A 27,992-nucleotide genomic window follows, 5' to 3' on the forward strand; every position below is an offset into this window, starting at 1 on the left:
CACACACACACACACACGGCGTGTGTTTAATGCTAGCATTTTAACGAATCAGCTGATGTGTTTTTGCTGAACATGCTGGAACCTCCTCACCTCACCAAATTCAGAAACCTTCATCATCCTCATCCTCACAGGGATGCTGAAACAGGGGTGTTCTCCTGTCTCTTTGAGGGTTCTCCAGGTTCCTCATCCGGTTAACTGGTGATAATAAACCTGCCATTGCCATGAATGTTGGTTTATCTCGTTGTGTCAGATTGGCCACCTGTCCAGTTGTACTCCACCTTTCAGCCTATGACAGCTGGAATAGGCTCCACCCCTCCACGACCCTGAAGTGTCTTAGCATAGAATCTCAGTGACACAGAGGAGCAGAGACGGGTACCTGATGTTTGATCTGTTTCTGATCATTTGCTGAAGGAAACTTTACAAAGTGCATTTTGGGCAAATGTTCAAACTCGCATCAGCCTGTGGGACAGGTGTCTGCTCCGGTGTGAGCAGCTGAACATTGCAGGTTTGTCACAGACCAGTTCTGTTGCAGGGTGTCAAATGTTTCATCCAGGTCCATCACAGCATCTTGGTTACGACAGAGGTATCCAAATCCATGATCACTGTGAGAATTTTCCCATCTCCACTGACATCACGGCATCAGCCAAGCTTCACCTGTTTATAATGACAGGTGCTGCTCAGTTTAAGTCCTCGAGTAAATATATGGCATTTGGGGAATGAATAATCAAATAAAGGCATGTTAGAAAATGAATCTGTGCAGTGTCTTGATGCGTGCTCAATCATCCAGGTAAGGAAATCCCAAAAGGTTGATTCTGTTCATCTGGACGTTTTCAGTGGGAGAAATGTTTTGTCACTCATCCAGGTGACTTCTTCAGTCTCAGCTGACTGCAGGTTTCCCCAACCATATAAACAGGACATTTGCACAATGACTGAAACCAGCACCACTGAATGAACAATGGCGTGGGAACTCAGTTCCTTGATCATTAATATGCGAATTGTTATGACCATTGAACAAAGCCAATTGATGAAGGCCTAAGGAGCTTGGAAAGAAAAGCGTCTGGACTTCTTTGAGTTGCTTGAAGACGTTTCACCTCTGATCCGAGAAGCTTCTTCAGTTCTAAGGTCAAATGGTGGAGAGTCCCAGATATAAACCTAGTGGGATTTTCCCCCCACAGAGGGACAAAAGGACCCCTGATGATCCTCTAATCATCTGAGCCAAGGTGTAAAACTGGGTGTGGGTCCCAATCAGCCAGAGTTTCGGGTGAGTTCATTGTGAAACCTGGCCCCACTCTATCATGTGATTTCCTGAGGTCAGATGGCCCAGGATGTGAGTGGGCGTTAAGGCGTCTGGGGAGGATCTCAAAACTGGATTATAGATGGCAGAGAGTTGGTGTCGTAAACCCCGCCTCTGTTCAAAGATGGTCGCTCACAGTGGACATAGATGCTTCTTTCACTCCTCTTTCAAACCATCTGTCCTCTCTGTCCAAACTGTGAACATTGGCATCCTCAAAGAGTGACCTTTGACCTTTAGATGCAGATGGACTGCTGAGTCTTGTCCTGTGGAGGTGGCTCTTCTGTGTTGTGCCATGCGCTTGTGAAGTGGCTGTTTGGTCTTTCCAATGTAGAGGTCTGAGCATTCCTCGCTGCACTGTACAGCATACACCACATTGTTAACTCATTCACTGCAATTGACGTCTATAGCCGTCAATTGCAGTGAATGAGTCAATGGGTTTAACTCATTCACTGCCAATGGCTGGCAGTGAATGAGTTAAGTCTGTGTTTTGGAGTTTTGTCTTTCAGGTGAACCAGTTTCTCTCTGAGCGTGTTGCTGGGTCTGAAATGCACTGGGATGTCATGCTTGGAGAAAACTCTCCTGAGTTTCTCTGATACACCGGCTACATAGGGGATGACAATGTTGTTGCGTCTGTCCTTCTTATCCTCCCTCGCTGGTGTCTGGTCTTCTTTTCTGTGCCTCTTTGCTGACTTTAAGAACGCCCATTTAGGATGGCCGCACGTTTTGAGTGCTTCCTTTACATGTGTGTGTTCCGGGGTAGCGGTCATGTCCGGTTAGGGGCTCTGTTGGCTCTCCGGTGACTGTTTCCTCGCGGCTGCGTGCAGCGGGGCTAGGGGAGGGTCTGTGCTGACGGACGTGGGTTACTGACCTGGTAGCCTGGCTGCCCCTGGGTGGGTCCGGGATGGGCGTGAGGTTCTGGGGGCGCTCCGTCTCTGGGCTGGGACCCGGACCGGGCCTCGGGGGCTTGGGTCCTGGTTGGTGTGTTGCCGGGGTTGTGGGCGGGTGGGTGCATGGGGGCCCAGCCCTGGAGCAGGGTGCCGCCGGTGCGTCGAGCCACCTGGGGGGCTCTTCAACTGGTGGGGGAGATTGTCACATCTTGCAGGAGCTTTCCTCTCCTCAGGGGCTCTCTCTACAGGAGGGGGAGATACAGGAGAGGTGGAGGAAGATCTCAGCCTGGGTGTTTATTGTCTTATGTAGTCTGGAAGATGAGTGGATGGTGGGGTGGGTGCAGTTTTCTCTGTGGTGGGGTTGGGTGGACTGTCCCGGGCTCTGTGGGGCCGGGCGGCGCTGCTGCACTGGGCCCGGTCTGGATGGGCCTGGGCCCCCTTTCCCTGGCGGGTTGCGGAGTATGGGGGTGCCTACTGGGGTCAGTGGGGGAGCTGGCCCCAGGGAGGGGTCACTTGCCCCTCCCTTCCTTCCCTCCCCATCTCCAGCTGCCTCCCTCTTCCCGCTCCACCACAACCACCCACACATGCAGGGCCTTGGAGTAGGGGTATGTCACCAGGGTGCAGAGGAGGCTACCCCCCCCCCCCCCCCCCCCCCCCCTGTCCCCTTCTGGCTGCCTCTGCCTCAATTTTATCCCACAACTTAGACATTCACATTACTCACACTCTCATTACACATACATATAGGATCTTGGGGGTGGGCACGATACACGGAGTCCAAAGTACCATCAGGGTGTACACCTCACCCCTGGCATCGTTGCCCACCTCTCAATTTTAAATACACGTAGACATTGAGGGCTAGCAGGAGGGACCATGCGCTTACCTGCTGCTCTCTGGCAGGTAGCTCCATGCCCTCCTGGGTTTTAATTGCACCTTAGAACACACATGCATCAACACTACAATGAGCGGGTGGAGGGAGGTTCGGAGTCTTCTCTCACCCCCGTTCTCTGCGACCTGCTGGAGCGGGGGGGCTAGGAGGAGGAGTTGGCCGTCCGACTGCGGTCTGGAGTGTGGGGCCTCCCTGCTGCTGCGGAGTCGGGGCGGTCTGCCTCCCCCCACCGCAGGGAAAAGGGAAACACCACCTGGGTCTGGGTGCAGTTCCCCCCTCCAGGGGCGGGGGCACCTAGACCCGGTTTGTAGAGTACGCTTGGGGAGTGTGATCGTGTGTACAGCGTCTCTTTATGTCTGTCTCCACGTTGGTTGAGTGTGGAGTAAGTGCATATGAGAGCATGAGGGTGGGAATGGATGTTTGTGTCTGTGTGTGCCTGTATGTCTGTGTCTATATGTCAGGTTGGGTGTCAGGCGCCACCTCTCTGGGGACACCTCAGGCCCTCCAAGGTTTGGAGGCCTATCTCCCCCTACCACCACTTCCCCTGCCAGTGGCGGACCCCCTCAGACATCGGTGCGTTGGTGGTTCTTTGTGTCCGGGGATGGGCGTCCAGGTACACACCGGCTCACTCATTGGCGGCCGCTTATCGGGGCCTGGAGCCTGGGGCTCGCTCGGGCCACTTCGGAGGTGGGGTGCCCCCGGCCTCTCGGCCTGGGGCTCGGTCACTCAGGCGCAGCTGGCTGCCGGCGGAGCTCACGGGCGCGTCACTGCAACCCCCCTGGCTTCTGCTCCGCGGCTGCTGAGTGAGCCCTCATCTGGGACTCTCCTCAGCTCTTTCTGGGACAGTGGCGCAGCTGCCCCTCTGTTGGTCTTCCTTGGTCTCTTGTGTTCTGGGGGCCTCTGGATGTCTGGAGTTTTGATCTCCTCCACACCTGCTTCACGCCCTGGAGGACGGGGCTGTGGCCCCCCCACACCCTCTAGCAGATTATTACATGAAGGAACCTTTTAAAAAACAAAAAACAAGCGCGTCCATGCTCACAGGTGTACACACGGGTGATCACACCCACAAACTACACCCTTTTTGGCTCCTACCTCAAAGCACACTGTGTTCTGTTGATCTTATGTGCTGCACAATAATGTTTAATATTTAGTATTTACTGTCATATTCCCATATATCATTGTGATGTTGTTTATTCTATTACTCTTGTTCTCTTCTGCTTGCTTTCTTTTTTCTTTCTCAACAGGGGATCCAGGTGATTGATATATGCATTTTTTTTCTCTGCCCGTTCTGTTGGTTTTTGTCTTTTGCCCTTCTCCCCCGTCCCTCTTCTCAGCTGTTTCTCTTTCCCTCTTTCTTTCTCCCCTTCTTTCCCCCAGTCAAGTCTGTCCCGTATTCATTAAGTGAAAATAAAATAAACAATAAAAGGTGAATCAAATGGACCATTACGGCAAGGCTGGGATGGTCAGTTTGGTAAAGTAAATCCGTTGGGCATCTTTCTTTGCCTTTAGACAACAATTCTGATGGCAAAAGAGCCAAACGGGACAGGCCAAAAAAAAAACAAAAAAAAAACAAAAAAAACAAAACACATGTGTGTGTTCCTTCTTTTTCCCTTCAGGCTTAGAGGGAACATGTTCTGCCCGGTGGTGTAGGGTCCTGATTACTCCAAGTTTGTGTTCCAGAGGGTGATGGGAGTCAAAGAGGAGGTACTGGTCCGTGTGTGTGGGCTTCCGGTAAACTTCGATGTTGAGTTTGCCGTTCTCTTCAATGTGCACAGCGCAGTCCAGGAACACCCCACATCACATCAAGAACTCCACCGACTTCACCGACAAGATCCAGAAACTTACCCTGGATCCAGATGAAACCATGGTGTCCTTTGATGTAGTCTCTCTCTTCACTTGCAAACCCACCACGGAGGCCGTGGAGACTGTCAGAAAACGACAAGAAGACAGCTCCTTGGAGGACAGGACCAATGTCACACCCGATCAGATCTGCACACTGTTAGACCTCTGCCTCACCACTACATATTTTAACTACAATGAAGGCTTTTACAGACAAAAACATGGCTGTGCCATGGGCTCCCCCGTGTCACCTATTGTAGCCAACCTTTACATGGAGGAAGTGGAAAGGAAGGCTCTTGGCTCTTTCAAAGGAAGAGTACCCAGCCACTGGTACAGATATGTGGACGACACCTGGGTCAAAATCAAGACACAAGAAGTGGATTCCTTCACTGCGCACATTAACGCTGTGGATAAAAACATCAAGTTCACCAGGGAAGACACAAAGGACAACTGTCTGCCTTTCCTGGACTGCGCTGTGCACATTGAAGAGAACGGCAACATCGAAGTTTACCGGAAGCCCACACACACGGACCAGTACCTCCTCTTTGACTCCCATCACCCTCTGGAACACAAACTTGGAGTAATCAGGACCCTACACCACCGGGCAGAACATGTTCCCTCTAAGCCTGAAGGGGAAAAGAAGGAACACACACATGTAAAGGAAGCACTTAAAACATACGGCTATCCTAATTGGGCGTTCTTAAAGTCAGCAAAGAGGCACAGAAAAGAAGACCAGACACCAGCGAGGGAGGATAAGAAGGACAGACGCAACTAGGGATGGGTATGGAAAACCGGTTCTTGTTGAGAACCGGTTCCCACTGTTTCAGTTCCTTGGAATTGTTTGCCATTTTTGCAAACGATTCCCTTATCGATTCCAGTCGCCCCGAATGACGTCACCACGTTGCAGAGCGTCATTTACCTGGCAGGAAACACGGCGGCTCAAACGCTCGGTTACACTTTACGAGAACGGATGACAACAGGGCAACTTGCAATACTTGCAAAGTAGAGATTTCATTTAAGGGAGGAAACACTACGAATATGCAAAATACACGCGATGACCTTACATGAATGTCGTGTTTTTAATTCCGCTCCGGACTCGTGAATCTCAACCCAGCAGCAGCGGTAACGTTTGCACGTCCTCTCCCGTTAATGCGGCAGGTAAATAATCAACTAACATATTATGTTAGCGCGATCTGCCTTATTACAAACCTGCCATTACTGTGCATTTAGTGACCATGATGAGAGACAGAGTCTGGCTCAGATGCTGGCAGTTGTCGCTGCAGTCTGCCGGTAGCGTCTCCTTTCAGGCAGGATAGACGAACGTCACCGAGCAGTGACTCAGTTTGTGGTCAAAGGCTTGCACCCGTTTGCCACAGCAGATGATTTTCAGTAAGTGAATGTGTTTAATTGTAGGCAGGGACATTACTGTTGTGTAATTGCTACAGAATAATTTATGTTATACTTTGTTATTGCTACAGAAGAATATTTATTTTATTATTTTACATTTACAATGTTTTTTCCCGGGGACCCTGTGACACCCCATTGAAGAGCCGTAGGCTGGATCTCTTAAGATCTCACTGCTGGGTTTGTAAGGCCATGTTACTCCTAAATTTCTATCTTGTTCAAAGAGAAGATATAAAACAAAGTTCTGAGCTAATCGACCTTAGTGTTCTTTTTAAAAAAGAATCGATAAACAGAATCGAAAATGGAATCGAATCGTGAAAATCTTATCAATACCCATCCCTAGATGCAACAACATTGTCATCCCCTATGTAGCCGGTGTATCAGAGAAACTCAGGAGAGTTTTCTCCAAGCATGACATCACAATGTACTTCAGAACCAGCAACACGCTCAGACAGAAACTGGTTCACCCGAAAGACAAAACTCCAAAACACAAACTTAACAATGTGGTGTTTGCTGTACAGTGCAGCGAGGAATGCTCAGACCTCTACATCAGAGAGACCAAACAGCCACTTCTCAAGCGCATGGCACAACACAGAAGAGCCACCTCCACAGGACAAGACTCAGCAGTCCATCTGCATCTAAAGGTCAAAGGTCACTCTTTCGAGGATGCCAATGTTCACATTTTGGACAGAGAGGACAGATGGTTTGAAAGAGGAGTGAAAGAAGTGTCACAACCCGGCTCATAGGAAGTGACATTCAAGAGGGAGACCACACACAGGTTTTTAAAGACTGTAAGACATATTTAATGAAAATAAGGTAAAGCAACTTAAACACAATTTAAAGGACATAACAGCCATAACTGAAACTTCCAAATGAACAAGATGGATGCCAGACAGAGCGAGCCAGAGCCAGAGCAAGCGAGAGACTCCGCTGGTTCAGTCTAGGTGTCTTTATATACACTGGGACTGGCCTTCTCAGGTCTGCTGCATCTATAATTGGTCAGCTTCACCTACCTGCAAGAAACAGGTAACAGAAAAAGCAAAACACAAGGCCAACCCACTGGCCATCACAGAAGCCATCTATGTCCACTGTGAGCGACCATCTTTGAACAGAGGCGGGGTTTACGACACCAACTCTCTGCCATCTATAATCCAGTTTTGAGATCCTCCCCAGACGCCTTAACGCCCACTCACATCCTGGGCCATCTGTCCTCAGGAAATCACATGATAGGGTGGGCCAGGTTTCACAATGAACTCATCCGAAACTCTGGCTGATTGGGACCCACACCCAGTTTCACACCTTGGCTCATGTGATTAGAGGATCATCAGGGGGTCCTTCGTCCCTCTTTGGGGGGAAACTCCCACCGGGTTTAAATCTGGGACTCTCCACCATTTGATCCTAGAACTGAAGAAGCTTCTCGGATGAGAGGTGAAACGTCTTCAAGCAACTCAAAGAAGTCCAGACGCTTTTCTTTCCAAGCTCCTTAGACTACGAGGACCTGGATGACTGAGAACCTTCACAGACCAATTGATGAAGGACTATTGATTACTGACTCAGGACGTACCACAATTCACGGATCATATTAACTTAGTGGACCGACACATCAAATTCACCAGGGAGGATATGAAAAGTGGCAGGTTAGCCTTCTTAGACTGAGATTTCCATCAGTAATGGGGGACATCTAAAAGCTGACGTGTACCGTAAACCTACATATACAGATCAGTATTTAAGGTTTGACTCTCATCATCCACTGTAGCATAAACTGGGCGTCATCAGGACGCTACAACACAGAGCGGACACCATCCCCACAGACACAGCGGCCAGGGAGGCAGAAGAACATCAAGAAGGCCCTGAGTAAATGTGGTTATCCCAGCTGGACTTTTGTCAAAGCTGGGAAGGCTCCTAAAGAAAGCTCCAGCCGATCCAGGAGAGAAGGACAAACTGTCATGGCCAAGGCCGCCTCGAAAGAGAAAGGATGCAAATGCTGGGCGCAGAACAGCACGTAGAAAGTTTCAGTGACAACGTTTGTTTTCTCAACAAGTGTACACAATCAGGAAACTGAAATGTGAGTTTAACAAGTACTAGATGCAACACCTAAACCTAAGGGGTTTATGCAGCCTGAGCTAAGTAAGCAATCTATCCTTTGTGTCGCACTGCTTACTTGCCGCGGATGGTCAGTAGTGGCGTGGAGGGGTGAGTGGTCCGGGTGAGTGGTCTGAAATCCAAAATCCCTGGCGTTGAGGCATGGAGGTAGGCAGGTGCATAGGGCGAGAAACCCATGAGACTGTCAGGACGTCCAGCGTCTGGATGGTTCAAGGTTCAAGGTTCAAGGTTCTTCATTTGTCACATGCATAGTTATACAAGTATAACACACAGTGAAATGTAGCCTGACACGCTCCTCGACATGTGCAAAAATTGGGGGGGGGAGGGGTGTAGAGGAAGAACATTATATATATATATATAGATATATATATATATATATATATATATATATATATATATATATATATAGTATATACACTGGGTTAATGTGCAGTAGTAGCAGCAAGCAGGTGAATTCTGTACATTAATATGAATAGACATCTGACTATTTTACAGGATAGACAATATAAACATATTTAAAGTTAAAGGAATTGAAATGTACATTGTTCCTTGGTTTAGTGTCTGGAAGAGAGTCCTGTCTCAGTCAATTATAGATGATGTCAGGATGGGTGTTCTTGAGTGGAGATTCGTGTCTGGCAACTTGGTGCGTGGCTGTGAAAGAGAGATACAGAATGAGATAAGGTAGTTTGCAAGTTGTGTACAAAATCACAGCGGTGGCCTGCGCTAACTAGGGTTAGCTGAGAATCTGGCGAAGAGAGGTCGTGTGCGCTGGCCTTATGAGTCCCCGGCTTAATTACCCACAGGTGCGAGCAATAAGCAGAACACAGCGGCTCCTCCCAGGGGTGGAGATGCCAGCTCGGAGGGAGAAACACTGGTACCCACCCAGACCATGACACAACCGCTGACTAAGTGAAAACCTGTAGGGATCCCGTACGTGTCAGGAGTATCGGAGCAGCTGAGACGCATTTTTTCTAAACACCAGGTCTCTGTGGCTTTTAAACCCTAAAACGCTGCACTAAAAATTGGTCCACCCCAAGGATCGGGTCCCCCGACACAAACAAAGTAACATAGTGTACGCTGTTAAGTGCAGGAGGATTGCCAGGATTTATACATCGGGGGAACCAAACAACCTCTGGCTACAGCACAGAAGAGCCACCTCGTCAGGCCAGGACTCTGCAGTCTGTTTACACCTACAGGCCAGTGGTCACTCTTTCAAGGATGAGGATGTAACATCCTGGACAGGGAGGAACGCTGGTTTGAGGGCAGAGTCAAGGAGGCCATTTGCGTGAAAAGGGAAAGACCATCTCTGAATCGAGGAGGGGCCTAAGGGTATGTCTATCACCATCTTACAATGCTGTGATTGTAGCCATTCCCCAACTTTCCTGGTTTACAGTGGTGTTCTGGTCTGTCCTGGTCTTTGTGGTCCCTGCTGATTGCCTCTTGGGGATAATGAAGAGACCCATGACTCTTGGTCTCTTTCAGTGCTTCTGTTGGTTTGTGTGAAGCATCAGGACGTGCTGTGAAATTGAAGCGTGTTCTTCTAAACTCTATGAACACTCCATCAGGAAAACTCTAGTGTGAGGAGAAAACCCCTAACATGTGACATCAGTGTAAATTAAACCTCATCATACAGGCTGATCAGCCTCATCAATGTCGATGCTAAATTACTATCCAAGCTATTAGTAAGGAGGCTTGAGGGCATTCTCCCACTTCTTATAAACCCTGATCAAACAGGCTTTATCCAAAATCGTTTCTCATCTACAATTAGACGACAATTAAATATTATACAATACTCGAATCAGACAAATTATAATATGTTATATCCTTAGATGCCGAAAAGGCATTTGACAGAATCGAGTGGACATACTTATTTAATGTATTAAAAAGATTTGGCTTAGGCGAGGGTTTTATTGGATGGATTAAAACTATTTACAAACTTCCAAAAGCTTGTGTCATAACTAATGGTGTACAATCAGCATTTCCACTGCAGAGCGGCACGAGGCAAGGTTGTCCCCCGTCCCCACTCCTCTTTGCATTAGCACTTGAACCTCTTAGTTGTCTGTGACAAAAAAAAATTACAAACGGAGATTAATAATAACCCAATTATTTATAATACAATAAGGGTTTGGAGGGAAATGCGTAAAAGATTGGGTAGAGAAGACTGCACTTCATTCTTGACTCCTTTACTGAGAAACAAAGAATTTGTTCCAGGAATGTCTCGCAGTATATGTTCGATGAGCAGCACAAAAATGAATTAATTAAGGGTAATTGGCGACTTGTTTCAAAACAACACACTGATGAACTTTGAGCAACTGTAGTCAAATTTTAATATTCCTAGAGACCATTTTTTGGGGTTTCTCAAGGTTTGTAATTTTGTTAAAAATTCCAAAATTCCACAGTCTTTAACATCGGTATTAACATAGGTAGATCCACTTTTACTTGCAACCGTTTGCGAGAAACCCAATACAAAATCCTACACTGCCTATACATAGCTCATAGCTATAGCTAATGTCTTGCATAAGATCACACCTCATATTTCCCCCTTCTGTAGTACATGTCAAAAAGAAACTGGCACTTTTTTTATTACTTTTGGGAATGCAAATTAATCAAAAGATTTTGGAGCTCCATATCTCAAGAACTAAGTAATATCTCTAAGAATCGGCTCCAAAGGGACCCCGGATATTTTCTCCTCAGCCTACCCTCAAAAGAATTAACATTAAATCACTTGCAGCGCAAACTATGTGATAAACTATTGGTGCTAAAGCTAGGAAATGTATTCTCATTAACTGGGTTAAGGATAAACCTCCCTCTTTGTGGCACAGGGAATTATTTAAAGTTGTTCCTCATGAAAGAACCGCTGCTGTTTTAGGAGGACATGAGGATCTGTTTCTCAATGTTTGGTCCCCTTTGCTTATTTATTTGCCAAATGATCTGTCCCAACTGTTGAGGGGGGGTGGCTGCTTTTAAGATGTCCTCAGGTAAATAGGAAGTCTTTTTTTGTTTCTTTCTTGTTTGTTTCTCTCTTCTTTCTGTTTTCTTTTCTTTTCTGTTTTTCCCCGATATGCGTATTTGCACAGGTATATGACTTTAATGCATGTGATTTCCTTTGGGGTTTTTTCTCTTGTCTGCTTTGTTATGTGTTTTTGCTTTTCCTGATCATGAATAAAAACTGTTAAAAGTAAAAACGCAAAAACAAAAAAGAAACTCAGACCTCAGAAGATGACCTTTTTTATTATCAAACTGTCCAAAGCATTTACACTGAGTATGTGCAAACAGTCATGTGACAGCCTCACCCCAGCTGTAAGCTAACAGGTTGGCTATTGAAGATCAGCTGATTGATCAATTATTCACTTATCTGAACTCCTGTCAGGTTTATAATTACATCGTCACTGCAGAGAGTGATTTGAATGACTGTGGTGGTCTTATGACGAGTGTCACTGTGCTTTCAGGATCCTTTGGTCTTTCTGATCATCGCCTCCAGTAGCTTCCACTGATCGGGAGTCACCTGAGACACAAAGAGTTGAACAAATGTTAATACAGTAAATAGGTGGAGCCACTGAATATTCAGGTGTGAAATTGGCAGAGGGACACAATGCGACACTCACACTGCGCAGTTCATTAAACTCTCCTGCGAGTGACACATACTCTCCTCCATCAAACCGAATCACCTGAAAACAAACATGCAGTTCCTGTTACATTCAGCAGGAAGTTCAATCTGACTAATTAGTGGCGCCTCGCAAATACACCTCATGAACCATCCAACCCTACAACTGTTTGACCTTTGACCCCAGGTCATTTTAAACTCACAGCTCCAGACATCCAGGAGGCATAGTTGCTGCTCACATAAGCCGCCAGGTTTGCGATCTCAGCTGGTGTGCCGAGTCGGCCCGTTGGGATGCGGTCGATCATGGCCTTCTCGAAGGCTCCAGTTGGGTCCAAACGGCTGAAGGCCCCCTGAAACCCCCCAAACAAGCCAAAAAACCTAAACAACAACAACAAACTGAAGATAACAAACACCAGCCGCTACAGTCACGTGGGTGGCACCTTTGTTCTGATTGGTCCAGGCTGGATGATGTTGAATCTGTGGCCATAGCGCCCCCATTCTGCTGCCAGAGACCTGAGACACAGCCACAACACTAATAATGCTAACCACAGGTGATGCTGTGAGACGTTCAAGGTCATCTAACCTTACAGAGTGACCTCCGAAATCAAAATGGAATTTAACCTACTTGTAGAGCGCCTCAACTCCGGCCTTTGCTGAAGCACTCGGGACCACAAAACCAGAACCAGACTCAGCATATATGGTGGTGATGGCAAGGAAGGATGCTCCTAAACAAACAACAATAAAAACCAGACCGCAACATACCTGATACACATGATCAGAGCGAGACAGTGAAAGACATCTGAACAGATTCTCGGAGAGAAGTCTCGAATGCCAAAAAAGGTGGCACTCTATGCCTAAAGAGCCAATCAACAGCTGGACAGGAAAAGGTTTCTCTACCTTTCTGGTTCTGGATCAGCCTCTTTCCGAGCTCCAAGGTGACAAACGCTGTCCCGTTCAGGACGATGTCGGTGATGGTCTTCCAGGCGTTTGGCGACAGACGTTCTGACGGACAGACAAAGTTTCCTGCAGCATTGTTGATTATTACCTGCACCAATCAGGATGGAAGGTTTGGGGTATGGGTCAGCCAATGAGGGGCCTCAGAGATCCAGAAAGAGGTGAGTGTTTGGTGTGTGTGTGCTTACATCAGGAAGTCCAGTCAGAGCCTCAATCTGATCAACACATTGAGAGACGGCCTGAGGATCTCTGACATCACACTGCACCGCATGCACCTGAGGACAAAGAGACAACTCGTTTGGACCAGGACAGATTACACAGAGTCTGTACTGGATCCAGATTCTGGTTCTGACCTTGTTTCCAGTTTGGCTGCTGATCTCCTCAGCTGTCCGCTGCAGGACGTCCAGCTTCCTGAAGCACAAACCAAGATGGAATCAGGGTTCAGACAGTGCTCGCGGCTGGTTTTGAGTTCTGGTGGCTGCTTGGTTTAAAGAGGAGATGGAGGAAGATCCGAATGTTGCTCTGATGAAAAAGGCACCGACTCATCTATAAAGTCAGGTTACTGAAGAGGAGAACTCAGAGGCTCTCTAGAGTTCTGGTCTAATGTATGAAAACAGGTTTTCCCTGCTATCAAAAATAACTGAGGTAAACCTCAGTGTGACGATTCTTAATAATGAGAGAGGAGAGGTTAAAGTTAACGGTGCGGTTTTAATGGGCCTCTCTTCACCTTCACCAGCTGGTTCTGTAGGATCTCTGCAAACATCGTGATGAAATCGACAGTTCCTGCGCTGACGATCAGATTTAAAACAGATTATGGTCATGTGACCTCTAACCTGCTGGCAATGATGCACTGCGCTCCCAGCTGCGACAGGGTGGCAGTCATGGCGCGCCCCAGCCCTGTCCCTCCTCCTGTGATTAAGGCCATACGGTTATTGAAGCTTCCCGAGGGCAGCATGGCGTCTTCAAGGGGCGGAAAAAAGTTGGCCTGCGACCCGGAGCGGAGACCTGTTGACCCGTGGAGCCTCGACTGGAGCTGCAAACACATACGATTAATCACTTCATCAATCCGGTAAAAGTAGTGATTGATTACATTGAGCATCAGTTAGCCTCTTTATTGATAGACTCTTCCAATTTGAACTCTCAAAATGTACCTGACAGGTGAGTCCTTCTAGTAAATAAGTGTGTAACTGAGTCGGGGCTTATTGATCTCATTAATCTCCTGACAGGAAGTTCATCTAACCACCACCAATCGCATGCTTATTTACTCTGATGAAACTGATCAGTCTCATTGCTCTACGGAGTATCAGGGCCACGTTAAGAAAAACCTGTTAATAATCGTTTGGAGAATAAAGTGAAAATGTGCAGGTTACAGTAGTTGTGCGGACTAACTGTTATTTAAAATCCTCTGCAGGTTAGAGCAGGATAAACAGGTTAGTTTGCTGCACTGCGATGGTTTAAAGTAAAGAACACAGTTACATCAAGTGTAGCAGAGATTCATATGAATTTTAGCTGATGATGGTTGTATAGTGCAGGGGTCGGCAACCTTTCTGATGATGAGTGCCATCTAAAATTTCCTCAGAAGTCAATGTGCCATATGACTGCATTAGCAATAAATGTAATAACGCTTTATATGAACAGTTACACACTATATAGAACCACTTTATAGAATTATATTTGTTCGCGGATGTTGGCAGCTATCAGCGAATAGTTATCAGCTATTTTGAAACAAAAAAAGGATCAAAGGTTTTTATCCATAACATCAAATGAACTGTACAACAGAAAATCCAAATGCTATTTATGGTCTCCTCACAACAATGATAAGAAAAATAAACTGGGCCAATATGGCATGTTTGTTAATACAGAGTAGACTTGTAGTCAAGACCACCTAAACTGAGACAAAGACAAGACCAAGACAAAAAAAAAGTCTTTAAACTGCAGCCAGATGCTGCTTCGTTTACGGGTGTCGGGCATATTTATGTGTTTTTGCACTCGCATAGCCCTCCTCACCGCTGTCTACTGTCTCACTCATTTACTGAGAGGACAGACGCACGCTCCACTTGACTGTCGCATCTCTCACCCTCTCTGTATATTATCTTAGATCCTCGCATGTGACTGGCCACAATATGGAGGGATTGGAGCAAGGGGTGGGCGATATAAACAATATACGATAGAAACGATATAAATTTGGCCAACGATAGAGATTTTGACTATATCGCTCTATCGCGATAGCGCATGTTGATGATGTCATCAAGCTGCGCCTGTTTTGGTCGAAAGCATCGCAACGGCTGCAACCATTATCATCTGGAAATTATGGCGGGCGACAGTCATAGCAAAGAGATGAAGCACTTTTGAAATATGGGGAAAGCCAAAAACTGCGCTTCCTCCACTTCCGTAACATCGATTCATTAATGTTGAATTCTCTCGCAGCTGCTCTGTTCCCATGTTGTTGCAGTATATTAATAACTAACCTCGTATTGTGGATGAATAATCTCAGTTGTTCTCCTGACTGAAGTTTGGCCCGTGTATAGCATCCTGCTATGCGACTGCATTTGTCCCTGACCACCAGAATCCCTCACGTTAACTTTTATCGAGTGGAAAAAAAGTTGGCTTCATCCTCCAGCTTCACTGTGCTAATGTTATGCTAACATAGCTGTGTCGCTAGCAATCACGTAGCACAACATTATATACCAGGTAGTCCAACTTCAGTAACCCTGCAAACGCCACTGCTGTTTAGTTTTCTGTCTTTATGTTAGAAGTGGCAGCAGAGCTGTACGTTTGAATTAGTTTCAAAAATCTCAGTCAGAACATGGTATGAAATGTTTAGGTGGAAGCTAGCGAGCTAACTTCCTGTTAACTTCTAACTCTGTGAAATTTAATGAATTCTGTTTTCATGGATGCCTGGATGTAAAACTTAATTGTTACACCTGGTAAAGCAGCAACGCTGATGATTTAATTAAAGATGAAAGAATTTAGACCGTTTTTAACTCTCAGTGTCTTTGACTTTGGGACCTGAAGAAGACGGAGTTTTGGACGCAGATTACTCCGCGAAGCTCCTCACTACGGCAGCCGTAATGCTCTGACGATCCATCAAGCAGTGCTGCTTACCAAAGTTACACTAAAACATTTTTAACAGATTTCTGCAGCCAAAATCGGTTCGAGGTCAGTAAGCACAACCAGAATTCATACATAAGGTACACTCTCGATTTTTGAGAGTGGGGGGTGGGGGTTAGAAATGACTGAAAGATTTATTAGGCTGTGTTTTGTTCAAAAAAAGAATGACTTCATATAGGAAGAAAATATATATCACATATGAAGGGCACCTTAAACTAGTTTTTTAATTAAGCAGCAAGACAGTCTTTTAGTGCGCATGCACCAACCAGCGTGCAGCCTGTTACAGTCGCTCCTGCTTTTTCTCTTAGTTTAGCTCTGTTTTCTTACGTATTCTTTTTTTCTGACTTGTATTTTCATCCGTTTATTATCTTTTACTCAATCATGTGGATTGAGAGAGTTTTTGTTCTTCTGGTGGCCGTGGAACTGTTACTTTTATCATGGAACGGGACCGCGGCACATCTCCTACACGCACGGACTGTTTACTCCAGAGATCAGCTGATCGCCCTGATGCCGGCCGGCTCGCTGGCCAGGCCCGCAGAAGTACCAGCTGAAATTTGGAGGAAAACACATCGGGGATGCAGAGGTCAAGGACAGAAGAGAAGAAAGAGACGGTGAGACAGCAGAGGCTCGAAGCGAGGAGGAGGTATAAACCGTGTCTGCCGTCTATCGTGATGGGAAATGTGCGATCGTTATCGAATAAAATCGACGAGCTCTCAGCACTGGTACGGAGTCAGAGGGAATACCGAGAGTGTAGCCTGATGTGTTTCACCGAATCATGGCTGCACCAGGACATTCCCGATGAGAATGCTTCCGTGGAAGGCTTCCACACTGTTCGGGCGGACAGCGACAGCATCGCTAGCGGTAAGCGTAAAGGAGGTGGGCTTGCTGTAGTTAACAACCGGTGGTGTAACCCTGCCAACATAACAGTCAAAGAAAGGATTTGTTGCCCGGACACTGAACTGTGTGCTGTTGGACTCAGGCCGTATTATTTACCCAGGGAATTCTCTCACGTCATCTTGGTGGCTGTTTATGTTCCTCCCTCTGCTAACCCCACAGCTGCATGTGACACTATCCACTCTGCCATAGCTCGGCTACAGACTCAGCACCCGAGTGCCTTTATTGTGATCTCGGGTGACTTCAACCATGTATCACTGGACAATACACCAACATTCAAACAATATGTGGACTGTCCCACCAGGGGAGAGAAAATTTTAGACCTACTGTATGCTAACGTCAAGGATGCATACAGCTCCTCCTCCCTCCCCCCACTTGGTAGGTCAGATCATAACCTGATTCACCTCACCCCCCGCTATGTGCCAATTGTGAGGAGGGAACCTGTGACCACCAGGACTGTTAGGAGGTGGTCAGAGGAGGCCTTAGCAGAACTACAGGGCTGTTTCGAGGTGACCGACTGGGAAACACTCTGTGAGCCTCACGCCGAGGACATCAATGGGCTTACTGAGTGTATCACAGACTACATAACTTTCTGCACCGACTCCATTGTTCCAGCTCAGACTGTTCATTGTTACCCAAATAACAAGCCGTGGGTGACTAAGGACATCAAAGCCCTCCTCAACAACAAGAAGAGGGCTTTCAGAGGGGGCAACAAAGAGGAGGTGAGGAAGATCCAGGTGTTACTAAAGGACAAGATCAGAGAGGCTAAGGACAATTACAGGAGGAAGCTGGAGTTTCCACTCCAGCTTCCTCCTGGTGGTTGGATGCATCAGCAGGGATGATGAGACAGAGTACCGGGCTGTGGTCGACTCCTTTGTCATGTGGTGTGAGCAGAATCATCTGCAGCTCAACGTGGCAAAGACCAAGGAACTGATCGTGGACTTCAGGAAGACCAGGAAACACTTGACCCCTGTTTCAATCCAGGGGTTCAGTGTTGACATTGTGGAGGACTATAAATACCTTGGAGTACACATTGACAATAAACTGGACTGGGCTAAAAACACCACAGCACTTTACAGGAAGGGCCAGAGTCGTCTCTATTTTTTGAGGCGACTGAGGTCCTTCAACATCTGCCAGAAAATGCTGAGGATTTTCTACGAGTCTGTTGTGGCCAGTGCGATCCTCTATGCTGTTGCATGCTGGGGGAGCAGGCTGAGGGCAGCAGATGCCAACAGACTGGATAAACTGATCCATAAGGCCAGCAATGTTGTGGGGATGGAGCTGGACTCCCTCAAGGTGGTGTCAGAGAGGCGGATGCTGTCCAAGATAAAGACAATGTTGGATAACACCTCCCACCCACTCCATGACATGCTGATCAGTCACAGGAGCTCGTTCAGTGAGAGACTGAGATTACTGAAAAGCACCACTGAACGACACAGGAAATCTTTCCTGCCTGTGGCTCCCTGTACAACGCATCCACCTAACACACTGGTTACTGCAACAGCTACACCCTTCTTGCACATGTTCTTTTTCAGCTATTTATTAATAAGTGACTTTTATGTATATATATGCCTGTATATATTGTGCTATTCTTAGTTAGTGTGTTGTCTGTCTTTGTTAATGTTTGTTTATAATGGAGCACTGTAACGAAAAATAATTTCCCCCAGGGATCAATAAAGTATTTTGATACTGATTGATTGAGAACACAGTCAGGGCTGTATCAAGACACGAGGACTAAACCCCAATTCAACCAGACCCAGAACTGATCTGGAATTAAAACAGGACTACAACAGTTCAAAATCAGGACTACTTAGGACTTAACCAAAACAGAACCAGAATCAAAACTAGACAATAGTAGCACTAAAAATCATCATAGACCTGCACTACACTTATTGTTTAATTATACCAAAGTCCACTATTTAGATTCAGAAACATTTATATAATTATTTAGCCTTGTTGAGCAAACAAGCCTGCAAAACTTAATAAATATGAATTAGAAAAGAAACAAATGGCATCTAAAAAGGAAACACTAAGTACTGGATACATGTTCTGATGAGTTTTGGCAAACAACCATTTGACTAAATGGCCTGCATTTGTATAGCGCTTTCCTCAGTCCCTAAGGACCCCAAAGCGCTTTACACTACATTCAGTCATCGGGCTAGCGATTTTGCGAGCCCTGCAGGCTCTGTGTTTTGCCTTATATGCATCCACAGGTGTGCCACCAATTTACTCACATGGACTCTACTAACCTATCAGAAGCTTCTTCACTCACCCCGGTTCTATCAGCCGTCAGGGCTGGGGAGCAGGGGGGAGGTGCTGGCCGTCAGATTGGGGTCTGGGATGCGGGGCCTCCCTGCTACTGCAGATAAGGAGGTGGTCCGCTTGCCTCCACCCCAGAGAGAAGGGTTACATCTCCTGGGTCTAGGTGCGGCTTGCCCCTCTGGGGGCGGGGGTACCTGGACCTGGGATATAGAGTATGTTTGGGGAGTGCGACTGTTTGTGCAGTGTCTATTTGTGTCTGTCTACACGTTGGGTGAGTGCCGAGTATTTGGTTGTGTATATGGGGGTGGGAATGCACGTTTTATGTCTGCGTGCGCCTGTTCGTCTGTGTCTATATGTCAGCTTGGGTCTTAGACTTCACCTCTCTGGGAACATCTCAAGCTCTCCGAGGTACGGAGGCCTATCTCCGCTCACCACACTTCCTGCCAGTTGCTGATGCCCTTAGACGTTGGTGTGTTGGTGGTTCTTGGTGTCTGGGGCTGGGGGCTCATGTATGTACCGGCTCACTCCTGGTGGCCGATTGGCGGGGCCTGGCGCCTGTGGCCCGGCTGGGCCCCTTCCGGGGGGTGGGGTACAGCCTGAGGCCTGGTCCTCTCTGGCACAGCTGGCTGCCGGCAGAGCCCGCGGGCACGCCACAGCAACCCCCTCTGGCCTCTGCTCCGTAGCTGCTGGGTGACCTCTCCTTTGGGGCTATACTCAGCTCTTCCCAGGAGGGTGGCACGGTTCCCCCCCTTTGGTGGTCCTCCTCGGGTCCTCGTACTCTGGGGCCTCTGGATGTCTGGGGCCTGGAGCTCCTCCATACCTGCTTCATGCCCTGGGGGACGGGGCTATGGCTCCCCACACTTCCTAGCAGATCGTTACATGGAGAAACCTTTGGAATACAAGCATGCTGATCCACACAGGTGTACACCCGGGTGTTCACAGACGCGGACTACAGCTTTCTTGGCTGCTGCCTCAAAGCACATTGTGCGCTGTTTATCTTGCGTGCTGCACAATATCGTTTAATGTTTAGTATCTACTGATATCTACTGCTAGCTAGTTTATTGTGATGGTGCTGTTTTTTTATTATGTTGCTCTTTGTTGTTTGCTTTCTCTTCTGTTTTTTTTCCTCCATACAGGTGATCCAGGCATTTTTTTTCTTTCTTTCCCCCCTTCTCACCGTCTCTTCTCCCCTTTGGTTTTCTTTCTCTCCCTCTCTTTCTTTCATTCTTTCTCCCTGTCCTATCCCCCAGTCATGTCTGTCCCGTTTGTAGCAACCAAAAATAAAATAAATTCATAATTATAATAAAGGTCAATCAAATGGACCAATATGGCAAGGCCATGATGATCCACTTGGTAAAATAAATCCGCTTGGCATCTTTCTTGGCCTTAAGACAACAATTCTGATGGCTAAAGATCCAAACGGGACACACAAAAAAAACAAACAAAAAAAAACAAAAAAAAAACAACAACTGCCAGCTAGCAACGTCCCTCTCACCGGTAGGTTAAGTTATTTTTAGCCAATTACAAGTTGAACCTGGTAGTTGGGGTTGTTAGCTAAGATACCATCATTAAGAAGCGGCACAACTAATGCATTTTCATTTCATTTTTTTTTTTTTTTTAATTTTATTTGTTTCACACATGGTTCAGCAGTATTTGATTTCCTTCACACAAGTCCTCATTCATATTAATATAGCACCGCACCCATAGGTGAAAAGGAGCAGGAAGAGGAATAAATTGTTATAAGCACCTGCCCCCTATCTGAACTCCAATCAATCTTACAAGTGGGCGCACTCTAACATTGATCTATATTTAACAATGCAAAACAAAACAACAAATGAATATAATCAACAATATACAATTCTACTAATATAAAATACTACAAAAATACTACTCTTGCACCGGTTTTCAGCCAACAGGTCCTTAGACAGGCAGCCAAAATCATCAATGACCCCTCTCACATTCTTCACCCCACATTTCAGTGGCTCCCCTCCGGGCGGCGCCTCCGCTGCATTTCCTGCAGGACTAACTCCAGCTGATAAGACCATTCCCCACACCAGAAACATAAACTCTTCTTATACTACCGACAATTCATTCACTTATAGTCACTTACAGTTATTTACTGACCTTTCAGTCACTTTAATTTTAAAACTGTAAAATTTTAAAACTGTGTATATACTGTATATTCTGTGTATTTATTATCTCACTCTTATTACCTGTTTATGCCCTGTCCTTATCTTCAACGTCATGCTGCTCTGTTGTATGTTAATTGCCCCCTTGGGGATAAATAAAGTCTCTCTGATTCTGATTCTACTTGATGGCACAGAAGAACTGTTCCTTCCACATTTAGCCCAGTTATCGTTTTAAGCGTGTAACACATTTTAAAACGGTGTATATTTGTACAACTCTTAAGATTATCATGAAGAGAATTCCATGTTCTTATACCGCTAACCGTCAGACACATTTGCCTTTGTGAGGTCCTAGCAAACTGATGCCTCAAATAAAATTTCCTTCTACAATCCCCACTTCCTGAACACAATACAAATAAACTTTGTAACTTCAGAGGTAATGTATTATTTTTTGCCTTGAACATGATTAATAATGTTTGTAATTTCACTAAATCTTATAATTTCAACAAATTCGATTTTATAAACAGATTATTTGTATGTTCTCTATATTTAACATTATGAACCATTCGTACCACTTTCTTCTGTAACAAGTATAATGGTTTTATATTACTCGCATATGTATTCCCCCGCACTTCAGCACAGTAACTGAGATAGGGGGAAATTAGTGAGAAATATAAAATACTAGGGCTGAACGATATATCGCATTTGCGATAATATCGCGACATGATCAAGTGCAATTTTCTAACCGCAAAGGCTGCGATTATACTCTGGACATGTCCAAATTCATGGGCTGCATCCTCCTGAGGCCGCATTTGTAGACCAATTACGTCACAGCGACGCGCCGAAGGCTGTCCAAATTCGTAGACTCCTCCGAATGTAGCCGACAAATGCGTCCTCCTTTTCCCCGAATTTGAAGGATGGGTCGGGTGTGTCCTTCGTGGCCCACCATATCCCAGAATTCATAGCGCGGCCCAGCCAAACTCCAGTTTCCAACAATGGCGGCCGCTACTAAGTTTTAAAATTACTCTTATTAATCTTTCTGGGTCACAAAATAAACTTTTAACATATTTTCAGGCGAGAAACTAGTTGTGTAAACATCAAATATCTGCTCGGTTTATCAAGATATCGCATATTTGCAAAAGTGCTTCGACGTTTTCGGAGGCGTCTGTTACCCACCAGCTCGACAGCTAGCCGGGAGCTCGAGGGTTACTGATGCGGCCGAGAACGGCACATCATTTTCAGATCACCGCGGAGTTTCGCTGCTCGGGTTAAACGTAATATATAAGTCACTTAGACAACCTAAAAATGTTATTGTTGGGCTTTTTTCAGTGTTTTGTTTGTTCGTGAGTAAATCAGTTTGGCTGAGATTAAAGTTATTAGATTAGATAAAATAAAACTTTATTAATCCCCCGGGTGGGTTCCTCCTTGGTTTTCACACAGCTGACTAAACGTCAAACAGAAAACTTATTAAACAGAAGTATGAGACAGTCGAGAATTTACGCCAGTGTCTGGTTATATTTTAGATAGCAAGAAGCAGACGGCAGAGTTTATTAAACTCCACCGAGACAGCGGTGACGCTAATCAGAAGGCTAGACCGTCCAATTTCACGGCCGTTTACATCCGGCCTACCCGACCGTCTGAGGACCAGTGCGGCCTCTTCAGCTTTGCCTCTGCCACTTGAAGATGTCGTGGAGGCAGAGTTGAATAGTTACCTGTTGACCCCTGTCATTGACGGAGAGGATGATCCCTTAGCCTGGTGGAAGGTGCACAACATTCACTTTCCACGACTGTGCAAGATGGCCCGCAAATATCTGTGTGTGCCAGCCACAAGTGCCCCCTCAGAGCGTCTGTTCAGCACTGGAGGGAATATAGTGACCTGCACTCGCTCATCCTTAAAGCCAGCAAAAGTAGATATGCTGGTCTTCCTAGCAAAAAACCTGTGAGCTAGGATGATTATGGCTAGCTGAGCCATACTCATTGTGCACTTTAGTTTGTGCTGTGTTGCTGTTACTTACTGCAGATAATCAAGATGTTCAGCCAGTTTTAATTTAAAGGCGTGTTTGTGTGTGTGTTTATACAATTGCTATTATGTTTGCACTTTATGTGTAATGTTACTGACTGCAGAGATCAGTAAGATGTGTGCATTTTTTATTTATTAGTTTTATTTATTTAATATTATTTTTTAATTTAATGACTGTCTAGTACCGTATTTTCACGACCATAAGGCGTACTTAAAAGTCTTAGATTTTCTTCAAAAAGTACGGCGCGCCCTATAGCGCAGTGCGCCCTGTGTGTTGTAATGAGGACGTAGTAGAGAACACCATGAGAACGCTAAAGGGTGAAGTGTGGCAGAGTTGGAGGAAAGACTCGAGCGGTGGATCATCGAGCAAAGAACGAGCGGGAGAAGCGTTTCGACGGTCACCATTCGGCTAAAAGCAGTTTCACTTTCACTTTTTATGAAACGGTGCCATTTTTCCATCCGGACCAGGACTATGGTAGCGCAGCAACTTCCAGCGGATTATAAGGAAAAGCTGGCCATCTTCCGCTCCTACTGCAGCAAACACATCCAGCCCAGCCACATCACTAACATGGACGAGGTCCCGCTCACTTTTGACATCCCAGTGAGTCACACTGTGGAGAAGGGGACCAGCACGGTAGCGATACGCACAACGGGGTATGAAAAGTCTTCTTTTACTGTTGTGCTTGGCACAAAGAGTGGAAGGCAGCGCCGGGCGAGTTACGCCACAATTTGCGAATGGATTGTAGATGCTTGGGCTAACATGTCTGCTGGCACTGTTGTTCGAGCTTTCGCAAAAGCCGGCATCATTTCCGAGGAGCCGCACGGCACGGAAAGTGACTCTGACAGTGAAGAAAGTGAACCTGTAATGTTTGATGGAGATTCAGCGCAGCTGTTCAATTCAGACACAGAGGATGAGGACTTCGATGGGTTTGATTGATGATAAAAATGTGAGTACCGAACTTTGTTTTGCTCCTGCTTTATTTTTAAATACGCACACTTGTATGCTTGTGTGTTGTTGATGATGACGATTATTGGTAATAAAAATGTGAGTACTGAACTCAGGTTTGCTCCCGCTTTATTTTTAAATACGCATACGGTACTTGTATGCGCCCTATGATCCAGTGCGCCTTATGTGTGTGTTAAATACAGTAATGGCACACATAACTGAGACTGCGCCTTTTAGCACAGTGGGTCTTATGGTCGTGAAAATACGGTAGTTCACAGATGTCGAAAAACTGAGTGTGGTAAAGCCACTGATTTTTTTTAATGTATATTTCTGCAATCTGCACATTGCACTGACTTTCATTTTAATGTTTACACCAGGGTTCCTTGTCAGCACTTTATGCTCAGATGTTTGTAAGCTAAAAATAAACTATTGTGTATGTTCAAATATACTGTTGTGATTGAAGAAGTTAAATAAAAATGTCAGTCATCAATTCATGCATCACCTCATGTCATCATAACAGAGGTCTGTCTTCCAGGAAAGAACAGTTTAAAATTAATGTAATATAGTATTGGCCATACTATATGATGTATTGCTTGTCTTTGTTTAATAATACAGAAGACAAAGACCTTAAAAAATAATCGCATATCGCATCGCAATCGCAATATTGGGGCAAAAAAATCGCAATTAGATTATTTTCCATAATCGTTCAGCCCTATAAAATACGCATTGCCTTATAATCTAATATCCTGACATATACAGTGTACTGTCAGTGCAGAGGATGAAATCAGCCAGGACAGCTCAGGAAACATCTGCTCACATCTGGCTGAATTCATGGGAACTTCTAATCAACCACTCAGCTGCCTGTGCGCTGAGGCACGCGCCTCAGGTGGACATGCGATAGCTGGGTGAGAGGTCAACACCCTAAAAAACGTATTTACTCTATCATCGCTCAAACAGTCCGCTTTCTGACGTCACAGACGCCCGAGTGAGGGCATCAACAAAATGCTGCATAATTAAAGTTTCCCTCACGCGCACAGCGGAGCTCCTTACGACTGCCGCGAGCCTCCCTGTTCTCCCCACGACACGCGCCGCCATCTTCGTCGGCTCACGAAGGCGTCATAACGGGTCGTACTAAGTAAAGCAGGAGCGGCAGGAACGTCAAAACGGAAAAGCTCCCAGTCCGGTTAATGCTCGGGAATCACTCGGGACTGACCTGGATAAGAATTTGTCCATTTCTGAGTTAAAGGTTGTATTAGATTTGGTTCTTGATGACGACGACGACTATTATTGATCGCCTGGTTTTGTTTTGTTTTAAAATAATAAAGTTTCTAGTTTTAAGCTAAAATCACCTCTAATCTGTTTTTTAAATTTCAATTTTCAAAGTTTGTTTTTTTAGCCTCGCTCTTTCTTTCTTTCTTTACGTTAGCAGTGACGACGCCCCCTCCTCCCTGCACAGTGGTTCAGTCCACATCTGACGACGATCATGTGTTACCGTAATATCGCTATTGCGTTACACAAACCGAGCTCCGTTTTGTCCACAAACAGCTTGACGCGTCGCAGATCGATGGCCAGTCGGTTTGGTATTGATAATTGATCTGATGAAGCTTCGGTGAGTGATGACCTGCGCTCGCGGAGGACTTTGGTTTTGTTCCTTCCCGTCTACTGGGCCAGTTACGGCTCCGGTCCGTCATGGTCCGACCGGAAATCTGAACTGATAAACAGAAGCTGATCGATGCGCGCGGAGCTGAATGAGAGGATTGATCAGCAATGGAGGACCGGGTCTCCGAGCCCAGCCTGGTTCTGGTCTTCAGTGGGAAGAGGAAGTCCGGAAAAGATTACGTGACGGAGCTGATCCAGCAGAGGTAAACACACCTGGAATATTTCGTAATTTATGGAAAATTCAGCAACAAGAGACATTTGAATTTTCACAGCAGATTTCGGACCCAGTTTCAGCTCCACTACAGCTAAAACAGAAACCAGAGAAGAACAAACTGCACTTTTTGTATAAGATAACCCACCGCCACCACCATCATCATCATCATCATTATATCACGATCCAGTTTTTAAATCCGCCTTTCTTAATGTTAACCTTGTATTTGTAAATATTTGTTATTTGTGTTTCCGAGTGTTTGTTGTTTAAAACACAAACACCTGGAACACTTGAACACCTGTCCATGTTTACCTCACTGCGCTGACCGTGCAGGTTGGGCCCTGACGTCTGCTGCATCCTGCGCCTGTCTGGACCCCTAAAGGAGCAGTATGCTCAGGTGAGTCTCACCTGCTCCAGATGCACCGTCACACAAATCTCTGCACTTTACCTGGAGGTCATGAGTTTAGATCCCTGGCCAACTGGTTCTCCTGGATTAAGGTGGGTGACCGTCCAGGTCTCGGAGCTCCTTCAGGTTTGCTCAGGCTGATGACGATGGAGGATGTGCGAGTAGGGCAGCAGGTTTGATCTCCAGAAGGTTCCTGGGAACCACCTCATGGACCACATCCTCCAGCAGCAGTTTATATTCATACTCAGACATGTGTGAGGTGTCCAGGTGAACCAGCCCATTCGGGGGTCACACCTCATCATACCTGCCAGTTTGCTACTGTACCTGAAGCTGATAAACCACAGCCAGACACTATACCAAGAAGGCTGCTTCTGGTTCTGCAGGAACACGGTCTGGACCTGGACCAGTTGATGGGTCCTGGACCTTATAAGGAGCAGTATCGAGCTGACATGATTCACTGGGGAGAATCTCGCCGCCGCCAGGACCCCGGCTTCTTCTGTCGCCTGGCGAGCAGAGGAGCCTGCCAACCAGTGTGGGTAGGTGAGCGTGGATCATGTTGCTGTGATGTCATCCTTCAGACAGCTGAGCTGTGCTCTGTGATTGGTCAGTTGGTGAGCGACGCGCGGCGGCTCTCAGACCTGCAGTGGTTCCAGGCAGAGTTTCCTCAACAGACTCAAAGTGTCAGAGTTCAAAGTTCCGAGAAGACCAGGTCACAGAGGGGGTGGAGCTTCACTGCAGGTGAGATTGAATCCTCCTACTAACCGTTTGTTTCTCTCACCTTTTTCCGTCTCACCTGTCTGCCCATCTCGGTCTCTCAGGTGTCGACGATGCAGAGTCGGAGTGCGGTCTGGACAGCGGAGTTGAATTTGATTGGATTGTAATTAATGAAGCCGACGCCCCCTCGTTGGACGAGCAGCTGCGTCCAATCTTGCAGCTCACTGAGGAAGCAGCTTCAACATCATCAGTAAATCAAAGCTGATCATCAGTGACTGATCAGGTGGTCCCACCCACAGAACTAACACGTTGACCTAACCTGCAGCTCAGGTGTTTCAGAGCAGCTGCTGCAGGTGGTCTGGCATGTTTTTAAAGAAGGGAGGACGGCATGATTTCAGCAGAATGAACTACAAAACTATTGTTCAGCTGATCAATAAAGTTTTATTTAACACCTGTTCAGGCCCTGTGTTGTTGTGTTTAGAAGTTTGTAGTCCCCCTCAGCTGTTGCTGGTGTACGAGCACCCTCTGCTGGTCTGAGCAGGTTAAATCAATGATTTCAATGAGAAAGATGACAGCCGAGGCTTCGTTCCAAACTCTGCAGTTCCTACTTTAGTCCAGCAGATGTTGAATGAACGTGGCTCTGCAGCTGGAAGACAACGCTGGTGTAGTAAA

General features: G+C 46.3%; 2 protein-coding genes across 3 annotated transcripts; one reads left to right on the forward strand and one right to left on the reverse strand.

Annotated features, from left to right (window-relative positions):
• Nucleotides 1-11,625: 11,625 nt before the first annotated feature.
• On the reverse strand, nt 11,626-26,572 carry LOC101484990 (2,4-dienoyl CoA reductase 1, mitochondrial). Of its 2 annotated transcripts, none has more exons than XM_076886771.1 (10): nt 26,513-26,572; nt 13,805-14,004; nt 13,325-13,382; nt 13,160-13,246; nt 12,915-13,062; nt 12,643-12,742; nt 12,458-12,530; nt 12,221-12,367; nt 12,019-12,081; nt 11,626-11,918 (listed from the first exon to the last, which is right to left on the reverse strand). In XM_076886771.1, exons 1-10 carry the CDS (start codon nt 26,555-26,557, stop codon nt 11,859-11,861), a joined length of 981 nt encoding a protein of 326 aa, XP_076742886.1. In that variant the 5' UTR covers nt 26,558-26,572; the 3' UTR covers nt 11,626-11,858. The 2 variants fall into 2 exon arrangements, with proteins under 2 accessions (XP_076742886.1, XP_024656267.1); XM_024800499.2 differs by lacking the exon at nt 26,513-26,572 and adding an exon at nt 25,360-25,518.
• LOC101478107 (phosphomevalonate kinase) lies at nt 25,639-27,774 on the forward strand. The gene is made up of 5 exons (XM_004572162.6): nt 25,639-26,192; nt 26,534-26,597; nt 26,990-27,142; nt 27,215-27,344; nt 27,425-27,774. Exons 1-5 carry the CDS (start codon nt 26,098-26,100, stop codon nt 27,583-27,585), a joined length of 603 nt encoding a protein of 200 aa, XP_004572219.2. The 5' UTR covers nt 25,639-26,097; the 3' UTR covers nt 27,586-27,774.
• Nucleotides 27,775-27,992: the final 218 nt, after the last annotated feature.

The sequence above is a fragment of the Maylandia zebra genome, linkage group LG1, assembly GCF_041146795.1.
Source record: "Maylandia zebra isolate NMK-2024a linkage group LG1, Mzebra_GT3a, whole genome shotgun sequence".
Classification (NCBI taxonomy): Eukaryota; Metazoa; Chordata; class Actinopteri; order Cichliformes; family Cichlidae; genus Maylandia; species Maylandia zebra.